This window comes from Neoarius graeffei, chromosome 26, assembly GCF_027579695.1.
Source record: "Neoarius graeffei isolate fNeoGra1 chromosome 26, fNeoGra1.pri, whole genome shotgun sequence".
NCBI lineage: Eukaryota > Metazoa > Chordata > Actinopteri > Siluriformes > Ariidae > Neoarius > Neoarius graeffei.
Window position 1 is genome coordinate 906,073 of NC_083594.1, and position 18,794 is coordinate 924,866.

General features: G+C 39.8%; 3 protein-coding genes across 3 annotated transcripts in view; 1 reads left to right on the top strand and 2 right to left on the bottom strand.

Annotated features, from left to right (window-relative positions):
* The first annotated feature begins 1,986 nt into the window (after nt 1-1,986).
* On the top strand, nt 1,987-8,774 carry tegt (testis enhanced gene transcript (BAX inhibitor 1)). Its single transcript, XM_060909840.1, has 10 exons — nt 1,987-2,113; nt 5,301-5,387; nt 5,500-5,608; nt 5,886-6,006; nt 6,333-6,381; nt 6,509-6,606; nt 6,721-6,800; nt 7,023-7,123; nt 7,595-7,670; nt 7,979-8,774. The coding sequence occupies exons 2-10, from the start codon at nt 5,332-5,334 to the stop codon at nt 8,000-8,002; spliced, it is 714 nt and encodes a 237-aa protein (XP_060765823.1). The 5' UTR covers nt 1,987-2,113; nt 5,301-5,331; the 3' UTR covers nt 8,003-8,774.
* A 403-nt stretch (nt 8,775-9,177) lies between these two features.
* Nucleotides 9,178-17,171, bottom strand: LOC132873917 (ly6/PLAUR domain-containing protein 1-like). Its single transcript, XM_060909742.1, has 3 exons — nt 17,120-17,171; nt 14,628-14,765; nt 9,178-9,425 (listed from the first exon to the last, which is right to left on the bottom strand). Exons 1-3 carry the CDS (start codon nt 17,169-17,171, stop codon nt 9,178-9,180), a joined length of 438 nt encoding a protein of 145 aa, XP_060765725.1.
* A 560-nt stretch (nt 17,172-17,731) lies between these two features.
* The window catches only part of LOC132873918 (nck-associated protein 5-like), an 88,201-nt gene continuing 87,138 nt past the window's right edge, over nt 17,732-18,794 (bottom strand). Inside the window, exons 13-15 of the mRNA XM_060909743.1 lie at nt 17,942-17,947; nt 17,853-17,858; nt 17,732-17,767 (exon numbers count right to left, since the gene is read on the bottom strand). Coding sequence (XP_060765726.1) covers nt 17,732-17,767; nt 17,853-17,858; nt 17,942-17,947 — 48 coding nt within the window. The remainder of the gene's footprint in view (nt 17,768-17,852; nt 17,859-17,941; nt 17,948-18,794) is intronic.

Below are 18,794 nucleotides of genomic sequence, written 5' to 3' on the forward strand. Positions count from 1 at the left end.
AAAATCTTTGGAGGGAGTTGAAAGTCCATGTTGCCCAGCGACAGCCCCAAACCTTCACTACTCTAGAGGAGATCTGCATGGAGGAATGGGCCAAAATACTAGCAACAGTGTGTGAAAACCTTGTGAAGATTTACAGAAAATGTTTGACCTCTGTCATTGCCAACAAAGGGTATATAACAAAGTATTGAGATGAACTTTTGTTATTGACCAAATACTTATTTTCCACCATAATTTGCAAATAAATTCTTTAAAAATCATACAATGTGATTTTCTGGATTTTTTTTCTCATTTTGTCTCCCATAGTTGAGGTATACCTATGATGAAAATTACAGGCCTCTCTCATCTTTTTAAGTGGGACAACTTGCACAATTGGTGACTGACTAAATACTTTTTTGCCCCACTGTATCTCCTCTTTGGCCTTCCTCGTTTTCGTGTGCCTGGCAGTTCCAACCTCAACATTCTCCTTCCCACATGCTCTGCATCTCTTCTCAGGATGTGCCCATACCATCTCAGTCTCATCTCTCTTAGCTTAATTCTCAAGCTCTCCACATGTGCTGTCCTTCTGATGTGCTCGTTCCTTATCCTGTCCAACCTCGTCACTCCCATCACAAACCTTAACATCCTCAACTCCGCCACCTCCAACTTTGCCTCCTGTCTCTTCGTTAAGGGTACGGTCTCCAATCCATACATCACAGCTGCTCTCACTACTGTCTTATACATCTTACCTTTCACTTTTGCTGGGACTTTCCTATCACAAATGACTCCCGAAATCCTTCTCCAACTGCTCCACCCTGCCTGCACTCTCTTTCTCACCTCACTATCGCAGCCCCCATTTTCCTGCACAGTTGACTCCAGGTACTTGAATTCACCAACTTTCTTTACGTCTACTCCTTGCATCTTCACTACACTCTCATCCCCATTCTCATTGATGCACATGTAGTCTGTTTTGCTCCTGCTCACTTTCATTCCTCTTCATTCCAATGCATCCCTCCATCTCTCCAAACCCAGCTCAACCTCCTTTCTACTTTCACCACATATCACAATATCATCCGCAAACATCATGTTCCATGGTGACTCTTGCCTCGCTTCGTCCGTCAAGCTATCCATCACTATGGCAAACAAGAAAGGACTCAAAGCAGATCCTTGATGGAGTCCCACCTTCACCTTGAACCATTCAGTCGTTCCAACTGCACACCTCACTGCTGTTTCACTGTTCTCAGACATGTCTTGCACCACTCTAATATACTTCTCATTCACTCCACTCTTTCTCATACAATACCATAACTCATCTCTCGGCACTCTATTGTATGCCTTCTCCAGGTCTACAAACACACAATGTAGCTTTCTCTGGCCTTCTCTGTACTTCTCCATTAACATTCTTAAAGCAAAAATAGTATCCGACGTGCTCTTCCTTGGCATAAACCCGTACTGCTGTTCACAGATTGCTACCTCTCTTCTCAATCTCGCCTCCAATACCCTTTCCCATAGCTTCATGGTGTGGCTCATCAATTTTATCCCTCTGTAATTACTGCAGCTCTGTACATCTCCCTTATTCTTGTATATTGGGACGAGCACACTCTTTCTCCATTCATTTGGCATTTTCTCATTCTCTAGGATCTTATTAAACAATCTCATTAGGAACTCCACAGCCATCTCACCCAAATCAATGTGCAGGAATAATTCAATTAAATGATTTTTACATTATAAGTGCCTAAAAATTAAATATACTCAAATCATTAAAGGTTAAAAACGATGACCCATGAATCATATAGTAATTCACTTCAGATAATTTTATCATAATGATGTAATCACCGTGAAATTATTGATATTACAGGGGAGTACTCGGTTCACGCATGCGCATTCAGAACCCGAGGCTCTTCTCTCACGCATGCGTAGTCATATTGGACCCTGGATCATCTGCGCATGCGCATTCAGAACCCGAGGCTCTTCTCTCACGCATGCGTAGTCATATTGGACCCTGGATCATCTGCGCATGCGCAGTGTAGTCCTTAGCGCAGTGACTCACGGCTAGCTACGCAGCTACGAAAATATTACGAGGCCGTAAAGAGCAGGAACAGATACGGACGAGTGAAAATACACAAAACTAACTCAGGTATACGATTTTAGTTAATACTTTTACTATAAACTGAACTATTTTAGTAGATAGTCTCACATAACTGCAGCTGTTTTTGAGGAACGTTTGAGGCGGACAGCACTGTTGAGAAATAACAACTGATTGACACCTGCTAGCGATTAGCTGCTAATGCTAATCTGACACCACTTTAAAACGTTTTGCAGAACTGAAATATGTCTTAAAAGCAAACAAGTATTTATTTAACACGGTGTCGTGTGGCTGTAATGTGTAGCTGAGCTGTTTCAGATCGCAGAAAGTAATCTGAAACTAACCTGGCTTGCTAATGCTGGAGTAAACGCCCACATAGCTCGTACTGAATATGATTAAATATCTACACACAGGAATCAAAAAATTTATTTAATTAATAGCTAGTTTATTTTACACACGACTCCATCCGCTTATTAGCTCAGCTTTTATTTCCATTTCCTCTGTGTGTGTGTGAGAGAATAAAATTCCCGTGAACACCGCACTCCGGCCGGACTGGAGTTCGGCTCACCCAGTTCGGCTCACACACCGAACAGAACAGCGGGTTCCGACTGAGTGTGAAATCTCACTTTATTATACAGTATTATACATCACTAAAGGTTTAACTGTCTTTCAAATGGTAGCGTTCGGCACAGAATGAAAAGTGAAAGTGTGAAGAATAAGGAAGAGAAGGTGATGAGGGCTGGGAGGTGATTCACTCTGGAAATGAATCAGAATCAGGTTTATTGGTCCAGTTTGTTGACACACACAAGGAATTTGGTTCCGCCAGTCGGTGTCTCTAGAGATACAGAAGGAGGGAAAAAAGTGTGAATATCTGTATATGTAAGTCATGTATATGTAATATAAGAAAAATGTGTATGTAATGTACAATATGGACAATATAAACATTACACAATATTATAAATATGCAATCTACAGTAACGATTATAACTTATATACAATATTTCACATAGGTGAAAATTCTACTTCAATCTAAATTGCTTGAAACTGCTCTCGCTGAATTCAGAATTGAATGCAGAACCATATACTTTTTACAGAATTAAAATGTTTATCCGTTCTTGAAATATTACAAATCGAAGATTGAAAAAAAAAAGACTTAATTTTTTAGAAACCGGCCGTAATATTCTGTATGAGGATCACATGGTCCAAAATGAGCCTCATTAACCAGTGAGATCAGATGTTTTTTATTCATAACTTTTCTATTTTTCAAGATATTTACATGGAAATTGTCAGGAACATAGATGGTTGTATACTGAATACAAAGTTTAAAAATTAGTAAAAACAATTATGAAAATTAATATTTAATTAGCTTTAATTATGCTAACTAAATAAAACCATTACATCGGTACGCTCAGTAAAAAAGTAATAAAAGATTATTTCTAATCCCCTCTTTGTGCTCCGTAGGCCTTTGTATTTCTCAGTAGAGCCTACTAGTGTTTATATTAAATAATATAAATGATTATTTCAATTAATATTCACAGCTTTCAAGGCGAACCTTGAAAAAACTGTCTGATCCACATCCAGTAAACAATTCACATTCACTGAACTGAAATCAACACTCGCGTTTCTGACTTCCAGTTTTTTAAAATCTCATTGTGACCATTAAGGTCCCAATATTTTTCATCAAAACAACTTGTTATATTCTAAAATAGTGGTTTATTTACAGGAATCAGTTTGATTTGAAAAAAAATAAGTAGGTAAAGCTCTGAAAACTCACTTCAAAGTCTCCCGTGAACCAGAACATCAAAACTAGCAGAGGGAAAATGTCGCTGAATCCTTCATCAGAAACAGTGAGAGAACATCCCTATAAAAGTGATCTGATTGATATTGACGAGTAATCCAATGGGAAACCCCAGGGGAGAGAGAGCCTGACTGCTTTCCCGTGACTGAAAAAGAAAAGCGCCGGCAGTTTCCTGACATCATGCGAGCAGAGTTTTTACTCTGTTGTACCGACTTCAACCTGCCGTTACTCCCAAAGTACTGAACAGATCTTAACCAGATACATTTCTTTGGAAAGCAGAGATTATAAACTTTTTAATGAGAATATTCACAATAGAAAACATTCAAGAGTTAAGCAATGACAGGTTTGGAAACTTAGATGAGCGTCTGCATGGAGAATTTTCACACCGCGGTCAGCGAGAGTCTGATACGACTAACAATTTACATAATATACAATACCTATATTATTCACAAGATGTCTAAAATATCAGTATTCTACAATCTCTATAATCTAAATATCTCCAAGACATCTATAATAAACACTATTTATAATAAACATTATGTTATGCATAAAATATCTATATGTTCAGTATGGAGATGATTCAGTATGGACAGGAGACAGTGTTGGGTTGAGTCTGTACTGTGTGTGTGTGTGTGGGGGGGGGGAGAATATAAAAGTGCTTTATAAATAAGTGAATTGAAATTGAACAACAGTGAGGGGTGGAGTTATGTTTACTGCCCAGGAGTTGAGTATTTACCTGTGTGTGTGTGTGTGTGTGTGTGTGTGTGTGTGTGTGTGTGTGTGTGTGTTCGTATTCATTCTGGAATTTTTTCCATTTCTTCATTTATAGTTTCTGTTCCGTGTCGTTTTATTTCGTAGATGTTTAATAAAACTCCTCTCTTCCTCCTCTGGAATCACGGCTGGGTTACGCCACCAGCACACACACCCAACACGAGAAAATAAATCAGAGATTATTTACAAGGTGCTGTTTGTCAAACTGGATTCATGGTTTTAGGCTTATTTTATAATATATTTATTTGAGTTATTATTCAGTTATGTTTCTCAGCCTTGACTCATCACTTTAAAAGCATGGGTTTATTGTAAAAGTTTAAAATGTTGACTAATTTAGCAGGTAATTCTAGTTAAAGTGCACAATTCTCTGGAACAGAATGTTGTGAAGTGACAGTTGAACAGATGTGTTGTATATGTGGGAATTTTGGGAATTATACTTCAGTAGGATTATATTCATTACGGTAATCTTGGTTTTTTTTTTTAACACTAAAATGATTTATTGTTTATTTTCTGGATTAAAAAAAATCTGATGTTGAAAGTACTTTTAAGCCACATGAATAAAGTTCAGAGTTTGTATTTAGTAAATTATTAATTACATTTATTGTCAGTCACACGACTACACTGTCCATAAATCTGAAATAAATAAACTGAGTTGTTTTTCATGTGTAGGTGTTGACCCCGGTATCTTCACAGCAGGAAGATGAATGTGTTTGACCGCAACATCAACTTCGACGCCCTCTTCAAATTCTCCCAGATGTAAGTGAAACACACACAGACACCCTCTGATTGAATTTTATATATATATATTTCAGTGAAGGTCGAAATCTTTGCTTGTCTCTGATGCTGTATTTTTATTTATTTCCCCCAGTTCCCGCTCCACTCAGCAGCACCTGAAGAATGTGTACGCCAGTTTATCTGTGTGTATGATCCTGGCAGCAGCCGGAGCGTACGTCCACGTCGTCACGCGCCTCTTTCAGGTAAAACATCCGTGAGGTCAAGAGTCAAACGCAGAACTGTCAGTACCTGAGTACCTTTACCTGTGTCCCATCACATAGTACCGCAGAAAGTGGGTGAAGCTTTGTGCAGGTTCTGGTGGTGGGCACGAGGGATGGGATTGGTTAGTGAAATACTTAAAGCAAATTAATGTGACAAATTTAAAACACTGCTTCTATGTTATTGACCAGGATGCAGCAAATTGTTTACATAAATACCTGTAAACCTTAACGTACGTGTGTGTGTGTGTGATGTTGTCAGGGTGGGCTGCTGTCAGTGTTGGGTTCCCTGGCGATGATGGTGTGGCTGTCTGTGACTCCTCACAGCCCCGAGACGGAGAAGAAGAGACTTGCTATTCTCTCCGCATTCGCCTTCCTCACAGGTCCTCATCATCACTCCCAACACTCAGCATGTGCTGCACTTACAGTAAAATAATCCCCAGTGATGGGGTGGTGTGATAAAGTAGAATAACGCTTCCTGCCCTGAGGTTGATTGTTTTCCTGTAACAGTGCGTCCCTGAGTGTTTTTTTCCCCCCGTAGCACAGATTACCAACAATTACCATTTTTAAATCTGTTAAAGAACATCATGCTTTTTATGGATACAGAGCTGCTGTGATAGAACATTAATCAACACCTTCTGATCAATCACATCTGTCATGAAATAAAATCTTACTGCTCTGGTTATTATTATTAATGTGTGTGTCACAGGTGTGGGACTCGGACCTGCCATGGATTATGTCATTAGCGTCAACCCGAGGTAGTTTTTACACACACGCGCGCGCTCTGTATAATCACTGCAAAAACCCTTAATGGAGTCAAATGTGTTATTGTAATGTGTTTAATTATAGTTTAATGTGTGTGTGTGTGTGTGTGTGTGTGTTTAGCATCATCGCTACAGCGTTCCTCGGCACCTCCATCATTTTCGTCTGTTTCACTCTGAGTGCTCTTTACGCTCAGCGCAGGAGTTACCTGTTCCTGGGAGGTAAATATCAACCTGTCTGTCTGTCTTGTGTTTCCTCTGTAAGGGACTCTGATGTCCAGCCTGTCCATCCTGCTCTGTGTGTGTGTAATGTGTGTGTTGTCTTTCCTCTGTAAGGGACCCTGATGTCCGGCCTGTCCATCCTGCTGCTGATTTCTGTCCTCAACATGTTCATCGGTTCTGTGGCCCTCTTTAAGGTGACTGCGTCTGTGTATTCTGGATGAAGAGGAGAGTTTTATTTAGAGAGAGTTTTACATCCTGAGGAATTTTACTTAGCCTTTACTGATAAGTGTAAAATAAATTAAACTAATAAATAATCTGGAATTACTTCAGTAAGTGTTTATACAGTGAGAAGGTTGAATTAATATCACTCTGACTGCACAGGAGTTAAAACCTTTTCTGCTCGTGTGTATGTTCAGGCCCATATGTACATCGCTCTGGCCATCATGTGTGGCTTTGTGCTGTTCGACACTCAGCTGATCATCGAGAAAGCAGAGATGGGAGATAAAGACTACATCTGGTGAGAATCATTATAGTCTGTAGTGTTACAGGAGGCGGAGTCAAGTGCACGACAGGAAAAGTGCAACATGATTTAGTGCTGAAACAGTTTTGTTTTCGAGACGAGTCTGGACACTCGGTGAGCGCTGAAACGCGCGCGCTGAACAGAGTGGAGACCATGGAGAGAACTGACCAGCTTTTTATTTTAGTAATAAACATGAACAAATCAAAATAAAAAAAGGTTCATGTTCAAAACTGAAGAACATAACTACCACCTTAATCTCTGTACTCGATAGTAAGAGTGCATCATGTCATTATTTATCTCAAGATCAATATTGCACAGTCCCATCACCCAGGCCCCGCCCTCTGGCCAATGGCTTTAACCGAGTTTCATATAGATATCCATTCTGATGTGGGACTGTTTAAAATAAACACAGTGCTGTTGTAAAGTTTATTAATGAGTTTGTTAAAGTTGTGTCTGGTTTCTGTGCAGGCATTGTGTGGATCTGTTCCTGGACTTTGTCACCATCTTCAGAAAGCTCATGGTTCTGCTGGCTATGAATGAGAAGGTACTCTACACACACCTGTGTTTAGTGTCTCTCTCTCTCTCTCTCACACACACAGCTTAAAGCACATTCCCTTCACTATGACTATAAATCAGAATGCTGAGGTCAAATAGATGAATGTAATCATTTAAAACGCAGAAAAGTCTGAATGACTGCACTGTGGATAAAAGTAAATAATCCTGTAACAGCTCAGATATTCAGCACCATTTCAGCTGCTCATTTATTAAACTTAGATATTTTATAGCCGAAACTTTGTTGCTTTTTTCCTAATAATTTTTCATATTTTCTATTTTCTTCTCCATTTGTTTCAGGATAAAAAGAAGGAGAAGAAATGAACACATCATGTGGCCAAAAATACAGGAATCTGTGATCTGCAATTTTTGCATCACAAATTTGTCTAACAGCTTAATTACAGATTGGATTTTTCTGGTTTTCTACTCCAGTGTCTTAATTTTATTTTGAGATTTTGAAAGTTTATGTTCAGGCCGTGCAGCGGCTAATAGATAATCCTTCAACATACTGCTCCCTATTATTATTATTACGAGTTGTTTGAAGAGAATTAGTTTTTTAAAAATATTCACTGGGCCCCTAAAATGTGATACTGGATGGAAAAATGAATAAATGCTGATGAGATGAATTTGTTTTTATAAACATAATGAGAGAGTTGAGGACAGTTTAGCTCATAATTATAGACAGATTTGCACACTTCTGTTTCTACAACACTTTTGCCAATTGATCATATTTCTCACATTTTTATGAAGTTAAAACTTGAGAAATATAATTTGTATGTTTTCCTTGCCAATATGAAGGTAAAGTTGTTCTTTCTTGCATTTAATCTTTAATAATTTTCACTACATTAATATTCCTTCATCTGCTGTACAGGCCACTCGTATAATAATATTTCCTTAAGTTTAATATTTTGGTTGTGAGGTTAGTGATGGCATTTAGTCCAGATGTAGCTCCTGATCAGGGTTTATCATCAGTAAATATTTCCAGGAATAATTAAAGAAATGGTGAGTTTGCTTTCTTTCCCTAATGAGCACTCGTTATTGCCAATTACTTTGCCATATTTTAGGAAAAGAAACAATAAACTGTGATTAAATGTAACACACTGTGGGGAATCCAGTCCATTTATCACACACGTGTCTATGCAGCTATAATCTCACACACACCAATCACAAACATGCTGATCACACCCTCGCCATTATCTCACACACGCTTGCAATAATCACACACTAATCTCACACACACACTTTTTCCCTCCATGACTTCAATCATGAACACCACATTGAAACTCAGACAAAATATTTTAAACTGTATCTTTATTAAAACTTCATTTTTTTCCCTTCATCACTCTTATTTTTTTTTTACAACATTCCCAAAGTTTAAAATCAGAATCACGTGCTCTGTGTGTGTGTGAGAGAGACTGTATAAATGTAAACGTGTAATCCCTCTGCGATTGTGTCCTTTAAAGATGGAGCCGGTTTTAGGGTTTTGACTCCGCCCACTATCAGAGCATGAGGGTGGGCAGGGCTGCAGCAGTCAGTGTGAGGATGGAGAGGAGGTATTGGCTGTGCGTGCAGGTGTGTGTGCGCGCTGTGGAGTGTGTGTGCGGAGGGCGTGGTCCATTACACAGAGGGGTGTTGCAGCAGCTGATGCACACGGAGCCCAGACGACCCGGAGAGCAGAACCGCTGATACCCTGCTGAGGCGATCAGACACGTGGTGTAGGATGCACACGCCTTCCGATAAAACACACCTGGGGGGGGGGGGGATGACTTTTATTCATTACACCTGATATAGTCTCACACACACACAGAACATTGAAAACAGGACCAACAGATGGACAGAAGTTGATCATCTGGACTTCACCTCACATCTCATCACATCAGAGAGGCGGTTAGAGCTCTCTCTCTCTCTCTCTCTCTGTACGTGTTGTTGTTGCCCCGCCCCCCACCCCCTTGCCCCCAGATGAACCCTGACCCTGGGTTTATTCTGTTTTCTGTGAATGAAGCAGAATTTAATGCCGATGTGTTTGATATTAATGAGTGATTTGTATTCTCACCTCAATCAGGCTTCTGGGTAAAAATTAAATATTCATGTTTAAAGGTCAGTTGTGATTGAGTGGTAAATAAACCAATGAATAATACATACGCAAGTGAATAAGATGTATAAATAAAAGGCAGACGATTTTAAAAACAAAAAATAATTCATAAATTGTATGAGTAATGACTATAATCACCTTTAGCCCTAATGAGTGTCCACTGCTTCACATTAACATTTCAAACACTAAAATATTCTAGAATGTTCCAGTCATGGCATGGTAACAGACTGAATCGTTACACTGAGTGAATCGTTACACTGTAACGGAGTGAATCGTTACACTGAGTGAATCACTACACTGTAACGGAGTGAATCATTACACTGAGTGAATCATTACACTGTAACGGAGTGAATTGTTACACTGTAACGGAGTGAATTGTTACACTGAGTAAATCGTTACACTGAGTGAATCATTACACTGTAACAGTGAATCGTTACACTGAGTGAATCGTTACATTGTAATGGAGTGAATCGTTACACTGTAACAGAGTGAATCGTTACACTGTAATGGAGTAAATCGTTACACTGAGTGAATCGTTACACTGTAACGGAGTGAATCATAACACTGAGTGAATCGTTACACTGAGTGAATTGTTATACTGTAACGGCGTGAATCATTACACTGAGTGAATCATTACACTGAGTGAATCGTTACACTGTAATGGAGTAAATCGTTACACTGAGTAAATTGTTACACTGAGTGAATCGTTACACTGTAACGGAATGAATTGTTACACTGAGTGAATCGTTACACTGTAACGGAGTGAATCTTTACACTGAGTGAATCGTTACACTGTAACGGAGTGAATTGTTACACTGAGTGAATTGTTACACTGTAACGGAGTGAATCGTTACACTGAGTGAATCGTTACACTGAGTGAATCATTACACTGTAACGGAGCGAATCGTTACACTGAGTGAATTGTTACACTGTAACGGAGTGAATCGTTACACTGAGTGAATCGTTACACTGTAATGGAGTGAATCGTTACACTGAGTGAATTGTTACACTGTAACGGAGTGAATTGTTACACTGAGTGAATCGTTACACTAACGGAGTGAATCGTTACACTGAGTGAATCGTTACACTGAGTGAATCATTACACTGTAACGGAGCGAATCGTTACACTGAGTGAATTGTTACACTGTAACGGAGTGAATCATTACACTGAGTGAATCGTTACACTGTAATGGAGTGAATCGTTACACTGAGTGAATTGTTACACTGTAACGGAGTGAATTGTTACACTGAGTGAATCGTTACACTAACGGAGTGAATCGTTACACTGTAACGGAGTGAATCATTACACTGAGTGAATCGTTACACTGTAATGGAGTGAATCGTTACACTGAGTGAATTGTTACACTGTAACAGAGTGAATTGTTACACTGAGTGAATCGTTACACTAACGGAGTGAATCGTTACACTGAGTGAATCGTTACACTGTAACGGAGTGAATCATTACACTGAGTGAATCGTTACACTGTAATGGAGTGAATCGTTACACTGAGTGAATTGTTACACTGTAACGGAGTGAATTGTTACACTGAGTGAATCGTTACACTAACGGAGTGAATCGTTACACTGAGTGAATCGTTACACTGTAACGGAGTGAATCATTACACTGAGTGAATCGTTACACTGTAATGGAGTGAATCGTTACACCGAGTGAATCGTTACACTGTAACGGAGTGAATCGTTACACTGAGTGAATCGTTACACTGTAATGGAGTGAATCGTTACACCGAGTGAATCGTTACACTGTAACGGAGTGAATCGTTACACTGAGTGAATCGTTACACTGTAATGGAAGGAATCCTTACACTGAGTGAATCGTTACACTGTAACGGAGTGAATCGTTACACTGAGTGAATTGTTACACTGAGTGAATCGTTACACTGTAACGGAGTAAATCGTTACACTGAGTGAATCGTTACACTGAGTGAATCGTTACACTGTAATGGAGTAAATCGTTACACTGAGTGAATCATTCCACTGTAACGGAGCGAATCGTTACACTGAGTGAATTGTTACACTGTAACGGAGTGAATCATTACACTGAGTGAATCGTTACACTGTAATGGAGTGAATCGTTACACTGAGTGAATTGTTACACTGTAACGGAGTGAATTGTTACACTGAGTGAATCGTTACACTAACGGAGTGAATCGTTACACTGAGTGAATCGTTACACTGTAACAGAGTGAATCATTACACTGAGTGAATCGTTACACTGTAATGGAGTGAATCGTTACACCGAGTGAATCGTTACACTGTAACGGAGTGAATCGTTACACTGAGTGAATAGTTACACTGTAATGGAAGGAATCCTTACACTGAGTGAATCGTTACACTGTAACGGAGTGAATCGTTACACTGAGTGAATTGTTACACTGAGTGAATCGTTACACTGTAACGGAGTAAATCGTTACACTGAGTGAATCGTTACACTGTAACGGAGTGAATCGTTACACTGAGTGAATCATTATACTGTAACGGAGTGAATCATTACACTGAGTGAATCATTACACTGTAACGGAGTGAATCGTTACACTGAGTGAATCGTTACACTGTAACGGAGTGAATCGTTACACTGAGTGAATTGTTACACTGAGTGAATCGTTACACTGTAACGGAGTAAATCGTTACACTGAGTGAATCGTTACACTGTAACGGAGTGAATCGTTACACTGAGTGAATCATTATACTGTAACGGAGTGAATCATTACACTGAGTGAATCATTACACTGTAACACAGTGAATCGTTACACTGAGTGAATCGTTACACTGAGTGAATCGTTACACTGTAACACAGTGAATCGTTACACTGAGTGAATCGTTACACTATAACGGAGTAAATCGTTACACTGAGTGAATCGTTACACTGTAACGGAGTGAATCGTTACACTGAGTGAATCGTTACACTGTAACGGAGTGAATCGTTACCCTGAGTGAATCGTTACACTGTAACGGAGTGAATCGTCACACTGAGTGAATCGTTACACTGTAACGGAGTGAATCGTTACACTGAGTGAATCGTTACACTGTAACACAGTGAATCGTTACACTGAGTGAATCGTTACACTGTAACGGAGTGAACCATTACACTGAGTGAATCGTTACACTGTAACGGAGTGAATTGTTACACTGAGTGAATCGTTACACTGTAACAGAGTGAATCGTTACACTGAGTGAATCGTTACACTGTAACGGAGTGAATCGTTACACTGAGTGAATCATTACACTGAGTGAATTGTTACACTAACAGAGTGAATCGTTACACTGAGTGAACCGTTACACTGTAACGGAGTAAATCGTTACACTGAGTGAATCGTTACACTGTAATGGAGTGAATCGTTACACTGAGTGAATCATTACACTGTAACGGAGTGAATCGTTACACTGAGTGAATCGTTACACTGAGTGAATCGTTACACTGTAACGGAGTGAATCGTTACACTGAGTGAATCATTACACTGAGTGAATTGTTATACTGTAACGGAGTGAATCGTTACACTGAGTGAATCGTTACACTGAGTGAATCGTTACACTGTAACGGAGTGAATCGTTACACTGAGTGAATCGTTACACTGAGTGAATTGTTATACTGTAACGGAGTGAATCGTTACACTGAGTGAATCGTTACACTGTAACGGAGTGAATCGTTACACTGAGTGAATCGTTACACTGTAACGGAGTGAATCGTTACACTGAGTGAATCGTTACACTGAGTGAGTCGTTACACTGTAACACAGTGAATTGTTACACTGAGTGAATTGTTACACTGAGTGAATCGTTACACTGTAACAGAGTGAATCGTTACACTGAGTGAATCGTTACACTGTAACGGAGTGAATAGTTACACTGAGTGAATCGTTGCACTGTAACAGAGTGAATCGTTACACTGAGTGAATCGTTACACTGTAACAGAGTGAATCGTTACACTGAGTGAATCATTACACTGTAACGGAGTGAACCGTTACACTGAGTGAATCGTTGCACTGTAACGGAGTGAACCGTTACACTGAGTGAATCGTTACACTGAGTGAATCGTTACACTGTAACGGAGTGAACAGTTACACTGAGTGAATCATTACACTGTAACGGAGTGAACCGTTACACTGAGTGCATCATTACACTGTAACGGAGTGAATCGTTACACTGAGTGAATCGTTACACTGTAATGGAAGGAATCCTTACACTGAGTGAATCGTTACACTGTAACGGAGTGAATCGTTACACTGAGTGAATTGTTACACTGAGTGAATCGTTACACTGTAACGGAGTAAATCGTTACACTGAGTGAATCGTTACACTGAGTGAATCGTTACACTGTAATGGAGTAAATCGTTACACTGAGTGAATCATTCCACTGTAACGGAGCGAATCGTTACACTGAGTGAATTGTTACACTGTAACGGAGTGAATCATTACACTGAGTGAATCGTTACACTGTAATGGAGTGAATCGTTACACTGAGTGAATTGTTACACTGTAACGGAGTGAATTGTTACACTGAGTGAATCGTTACACTGTAACGGAGTGATTCATTACACTGAGTGAATCGTTACACTGTAATGGAGTGAATCGTTACACTGAGTGAATCGTTTCACTGTAACGGAGTGAATCATTACACTGAGTGAATCGTTACACTGTAACAGTATCAGTTGTGTAGTTTGGCACGCCCCAGTGGTCCAGAGAGCATTTAATTAGACCAACACGTGATTATTACAGGATGAAACATCAGACCAGAAGTGATGAAATATAAAATTAAAAAGAGAAACAGGTCCAAACTGTTTGTAATGATTTCAGAAGCACTGCTTTAACAGCTGAGTGATGATGAAGTGCGGTATTCACCGTGTGTGTTCTCCATCACCTCCTTCTGACACGCGTCCTGAATGTTTGCTGTACAGTTTACGATGAAGGCTGCAGCAGAGCAGTCATTATTGAGCATCGTCTCCTCACACTGGTAACACTGCATCTGTAACGGCCACACTAACACACACGGACACATTACTGTGACTTCATTCCATTATTATTTAAGTGTTTATATAATAAACCATATTTTTGTTTATATATAAACATATATGTTTATATATTTAAAATGTTAGCAGCATATTTTAATATTTTACTTTTTATGAAGCCAAAAGTGGAGGTAAAGCAGGATCAGCTCTCTGTGAGGAGGAGGTCAAAGGTCACCCTGCTGAAGGTTTCCTTATTATTTTATTTGTTTGTTGTATTGAGTGTTATAAAGGTGTTATAATACTGTCAATGTACATTGATATAAATGTAAGGGATTTTCAGAGCACCAGGATGTTTTGGGTTCTCTGAGGCTGTAAAAGGTGAAAACAGTTGATATTTAAAATCAGTAAATGTTTGAAGCAGGATTTTATTAATTTATTGCAGGTCTAATGAGGAATATCGCAGCATTTCACTTCCTGTGACATCATAAAACACTTTAATATTTTTAAAATGTTTAATGAATATAGACTTTCCACACATCCAGTTATTCACTGAGACTTTTTTGCTTTTTTATTAATTTCTCATCTCAAATGTTAATTTGTGACAGGAAACAAATTAAAACTTAAAATCAGCACTCAACACCTCAAATTACACAGTTCTTATTTTTTCTGTGATTTAGTTAAAAGCATTTATTTGTTGTGAGTGGATTTAATTATAAAATGTTAGCGAGATCAACACACGGAGTTCAGATTCGGAGCGAGTCCACGAGGGGGCGCTGTTTAAATAAACCCCCTCACACACCAAAATCCATCGATAAATCAGTGAGGTGTGATTTCCTCTGTGATGTCTGAGGTGTGTGTGTGTGTGTGTGTGTGTGTGTTCAGTCCTGCACCGTGTCTCTTCAGAGCTCTGAGCATTTCACAGTTTATTCCACCTGAAGAACCTGAACATGAACACAGCGACACTACAGCGGAACGCTAGTGATCAAACTGCTGAACCCCCATCTTCTGTGGGTAATAATAATAATAATAATAATAATAGATATAATTTGTAAAATCAGTCACTCTGGATGTTTAGATTTTGCATTTAAATGCAGCATCAGCTGGAAGAAGCAGGAGAAATTCTTTGCTGTCTGGAGTCTCGGGGTTTCCTCATCTCACCACCAGAGGGCGATATGAGGCGGTACGGTGGTACAGTGGTTATCACTGTCACCTCACAGCAAGAAGGTTCTGCGTTCAAACTTCATGGCCGATCCATGTTCTCCCTGTGTCTGTGTGGGTTTCCTCCCACAGTCCAAAGACATGCAGATTCGGTAAAATCCCCAGCCACTGGGGTTGTGCAAGTCAGTACAGACTGTGTTCCAGTCCCAATCCTGGATGGGCTGGGGAGGGTTGGGTCAGGAAGGGCATCCGCTGTAAAACCGACACCAAATCAACTCTGTGGAACAGATCCATTGTGGCGACCCGGAACGGGACCAGCCGGAAGAAGATGAAAACCACCAGAGGGCACAATCAGCCACGTTCTGCAGCTCTGGACTCCTCCCTCACCTGCTCCAGGTAAATGTCCTGCTCTCCTGTTTCTCTCTTCACTCCTGCAGCTGCTCTGAAGTCACTCACAGTTTCTGTCTCGTTATGAAATTTATGTTTTGTTTTTTGTTGATTTACGGTTTTCAGGTTTTTGTGCGTCTCCTGTAAATAATATCGGCTCATCTGAAGTCTGAGAGCTTCACAGGAACCCCATCAGAAAGCAGCGCAGTGACTCTGCACATGACCTGCTCTAGGACTCTGTAACCTTCAGTAAGACTCTCATCAAGTTTCCACAATAAAAAAAACACACACACACAGTCAGACGAGTCACAACGAAAATATTCATCATAAAGTTTGATTTTTAAAATGAAAAATAAATCCACTGTGAAATGGAGAGGGATGAAGATGTCAGTCATTTACTAACACACTGAGTCAAAGAAATCAAAGTATTCTTTTATGAAATTAAATTAAGACATAAACAACATAAAATCTATATTTTGAAATTAAATTAAAGTAAATAATGAAGTAATGCACTGACTATTTTGTCCACGTTAATTTGGATGAACTGAAGCTCAGAAGCTCCAGTTTAGTGTCAGTCACTAAATCATTAAATACGAACAAAAAACAAATCTAAAGCTTCACAAAGAGACAATTCTTACTGAACATCCAACAGTGAGCAAGTGGCGACATCACACTGTCCATTAACACTCGGGTTATTCATTTTAAATATTTTTTTCTTTTCCAAAAGTTTGAGTTGCAGATCTGTGAGAGAGAGAGAGAGAGATACAGAGAGAGATACAGAGAGAGAGACAGAGAGAGAGAGAGAGCCTGAGTGTTCTTACTGACCGTGGTTTTTTTTACCTGAAGTGAAGACGCAGACACACAGACAGGTGAAAACACACAACGCTCGCATTTTCCTCTAAATCCATCAGCTGCTTTTTCTCCTTTTCTTTACCCAGAAACAGTCATCTGTTCATCTTCTCATAGACATACAGAGAGAGAGAGAGAGAGAGAGAGATGTGCGCCTGTCTGACTGACTGTGGAGTCACAGAGAGAAGAACAGAAACCTGAAGCAGGAGGTGCAGAGGGAGGGGGAGGGATGAAGAGAGGTAGAAGGGATGGAGGGAGGAGGCTGAATTGAATTGTAAAAAGAAAGTGGAAAGGACAGAGCACAAGAGAGGGAGAGAAAAAGACGAGTAACACATTAAAGTACAGCTCAGGAGGAAAAACCACGTGTGTGTGTGTGTGTGTGTGTGTGTGTGTGTGTGGCATGAGAAAAAGAAACAAGAAGATAAAAAGAAAGAAAGGAAAGATAAGAGAGAAAGGGATATAAGAGAAAGAGAGCAGAGGAAAGAGCTGAAGAAGAGAAGACGATTAAAGCTGTTTGTTTTCTCTGCAGCTTCAGGAAATCAGTCCAGAGTGAAACATTCACCGCCTTCACTTCACTTCACCCGAAACAACAACACAAACACTTCAACTATAATCCTCCATCAGTGTCAGTTCATCACACTACACACACATCACACTACACACATCACAACACACACATCACACTACACACAACACATCACACAACACTCATCACAACACACACATCACACTACACACATCACACACAACACAACACACTACACACAACACACTATACACAACACATCACACAACACTCATCACAACACACACATCACACTACACACAACACATCACACAACACTCATCACAACACAACACACTACACACAACACACTACACACATCACATCACACAACACAACACACTACACACATCACATCACACAACACACATCACACAACACAACACACTACACACAACACTCATCACAACACACATCACACAACACACTACACACAACACACTACACACATCACATCATACAACACAACACACTACACACATCACACAACACACATCACACAACACAACACACTACACACAACACTCATCACAACACACATCACACAACACACTACACACAACACATCACACTACACACAGCACTCATCACAACACACATCACATCACACAACACATCACACACATCACAACACACTACACACAACACTCATCACAACACACACATCACACAACACAACACACTACATACAACATTCATCACAACACACACATCACACTACACACAACACACATCACAACACTACACACAACACACTACACACAACACTCATCACAACACACACATCACACTACACACAACACACTACACACATCACACAACACAACACACTACACACAACACTCATCACAACACACACATCACAACACATCACATACCCCAACACACTACACACATCACACTACACACAACACAACACACTACACACATCACACAACACATCACACACAACACATCACACACATCACACTACACACATCACTACACACAACACTCATCACAACACACAACACACATCACATCACACAACACAACACACTACACACAACACATCACACACAACACATCACACACATCACACAACACACAACACATCACACA

Coding starts and splice junctions, on each gene's coding strand:
- tegt (XM_060909840.1), top strand. CDS start 5,332: ATGAATGTGTTTGACCGCAACATCAACTTCGACGCCCTCTTCAAATTC. Junction 5,609..5,885: donor TCGTCACGCGCCTCTTTCAG/GTAAAACATCCG, acceptor TGATGTTGTCAG/GGTGGGCTGCTGTCAGTGTT. Junction 7,124..7,594: donor GGAGATAAAGACTACATCTG/GTGAGAATCATT, acceptor GTTTCTGTGCAG/GCATTGTGTGGATCTGTTCC.
- LOC132873917 (XM_060909742.1), bottom strand. CDS start 17,171: ATGCGAGCGTTGTGTGTTTTCACCTGTCTGTGTGTCTGCGTCTTCACT. Junction 14,766..17,119: donor TGTCTGCGTCTTCACTTCAG/GTAAAAAAAACC, acceptor CGTGTGTGTTAG/TGTGGCCGTTACAGATGCAG. Junction 9,426..14,627: donor GGTGATGGAGAACACACACG/GTGAATACCGCA, acceptor CCCCCCCCCCAG/GTGTGTTTTATCGGAAGGCG.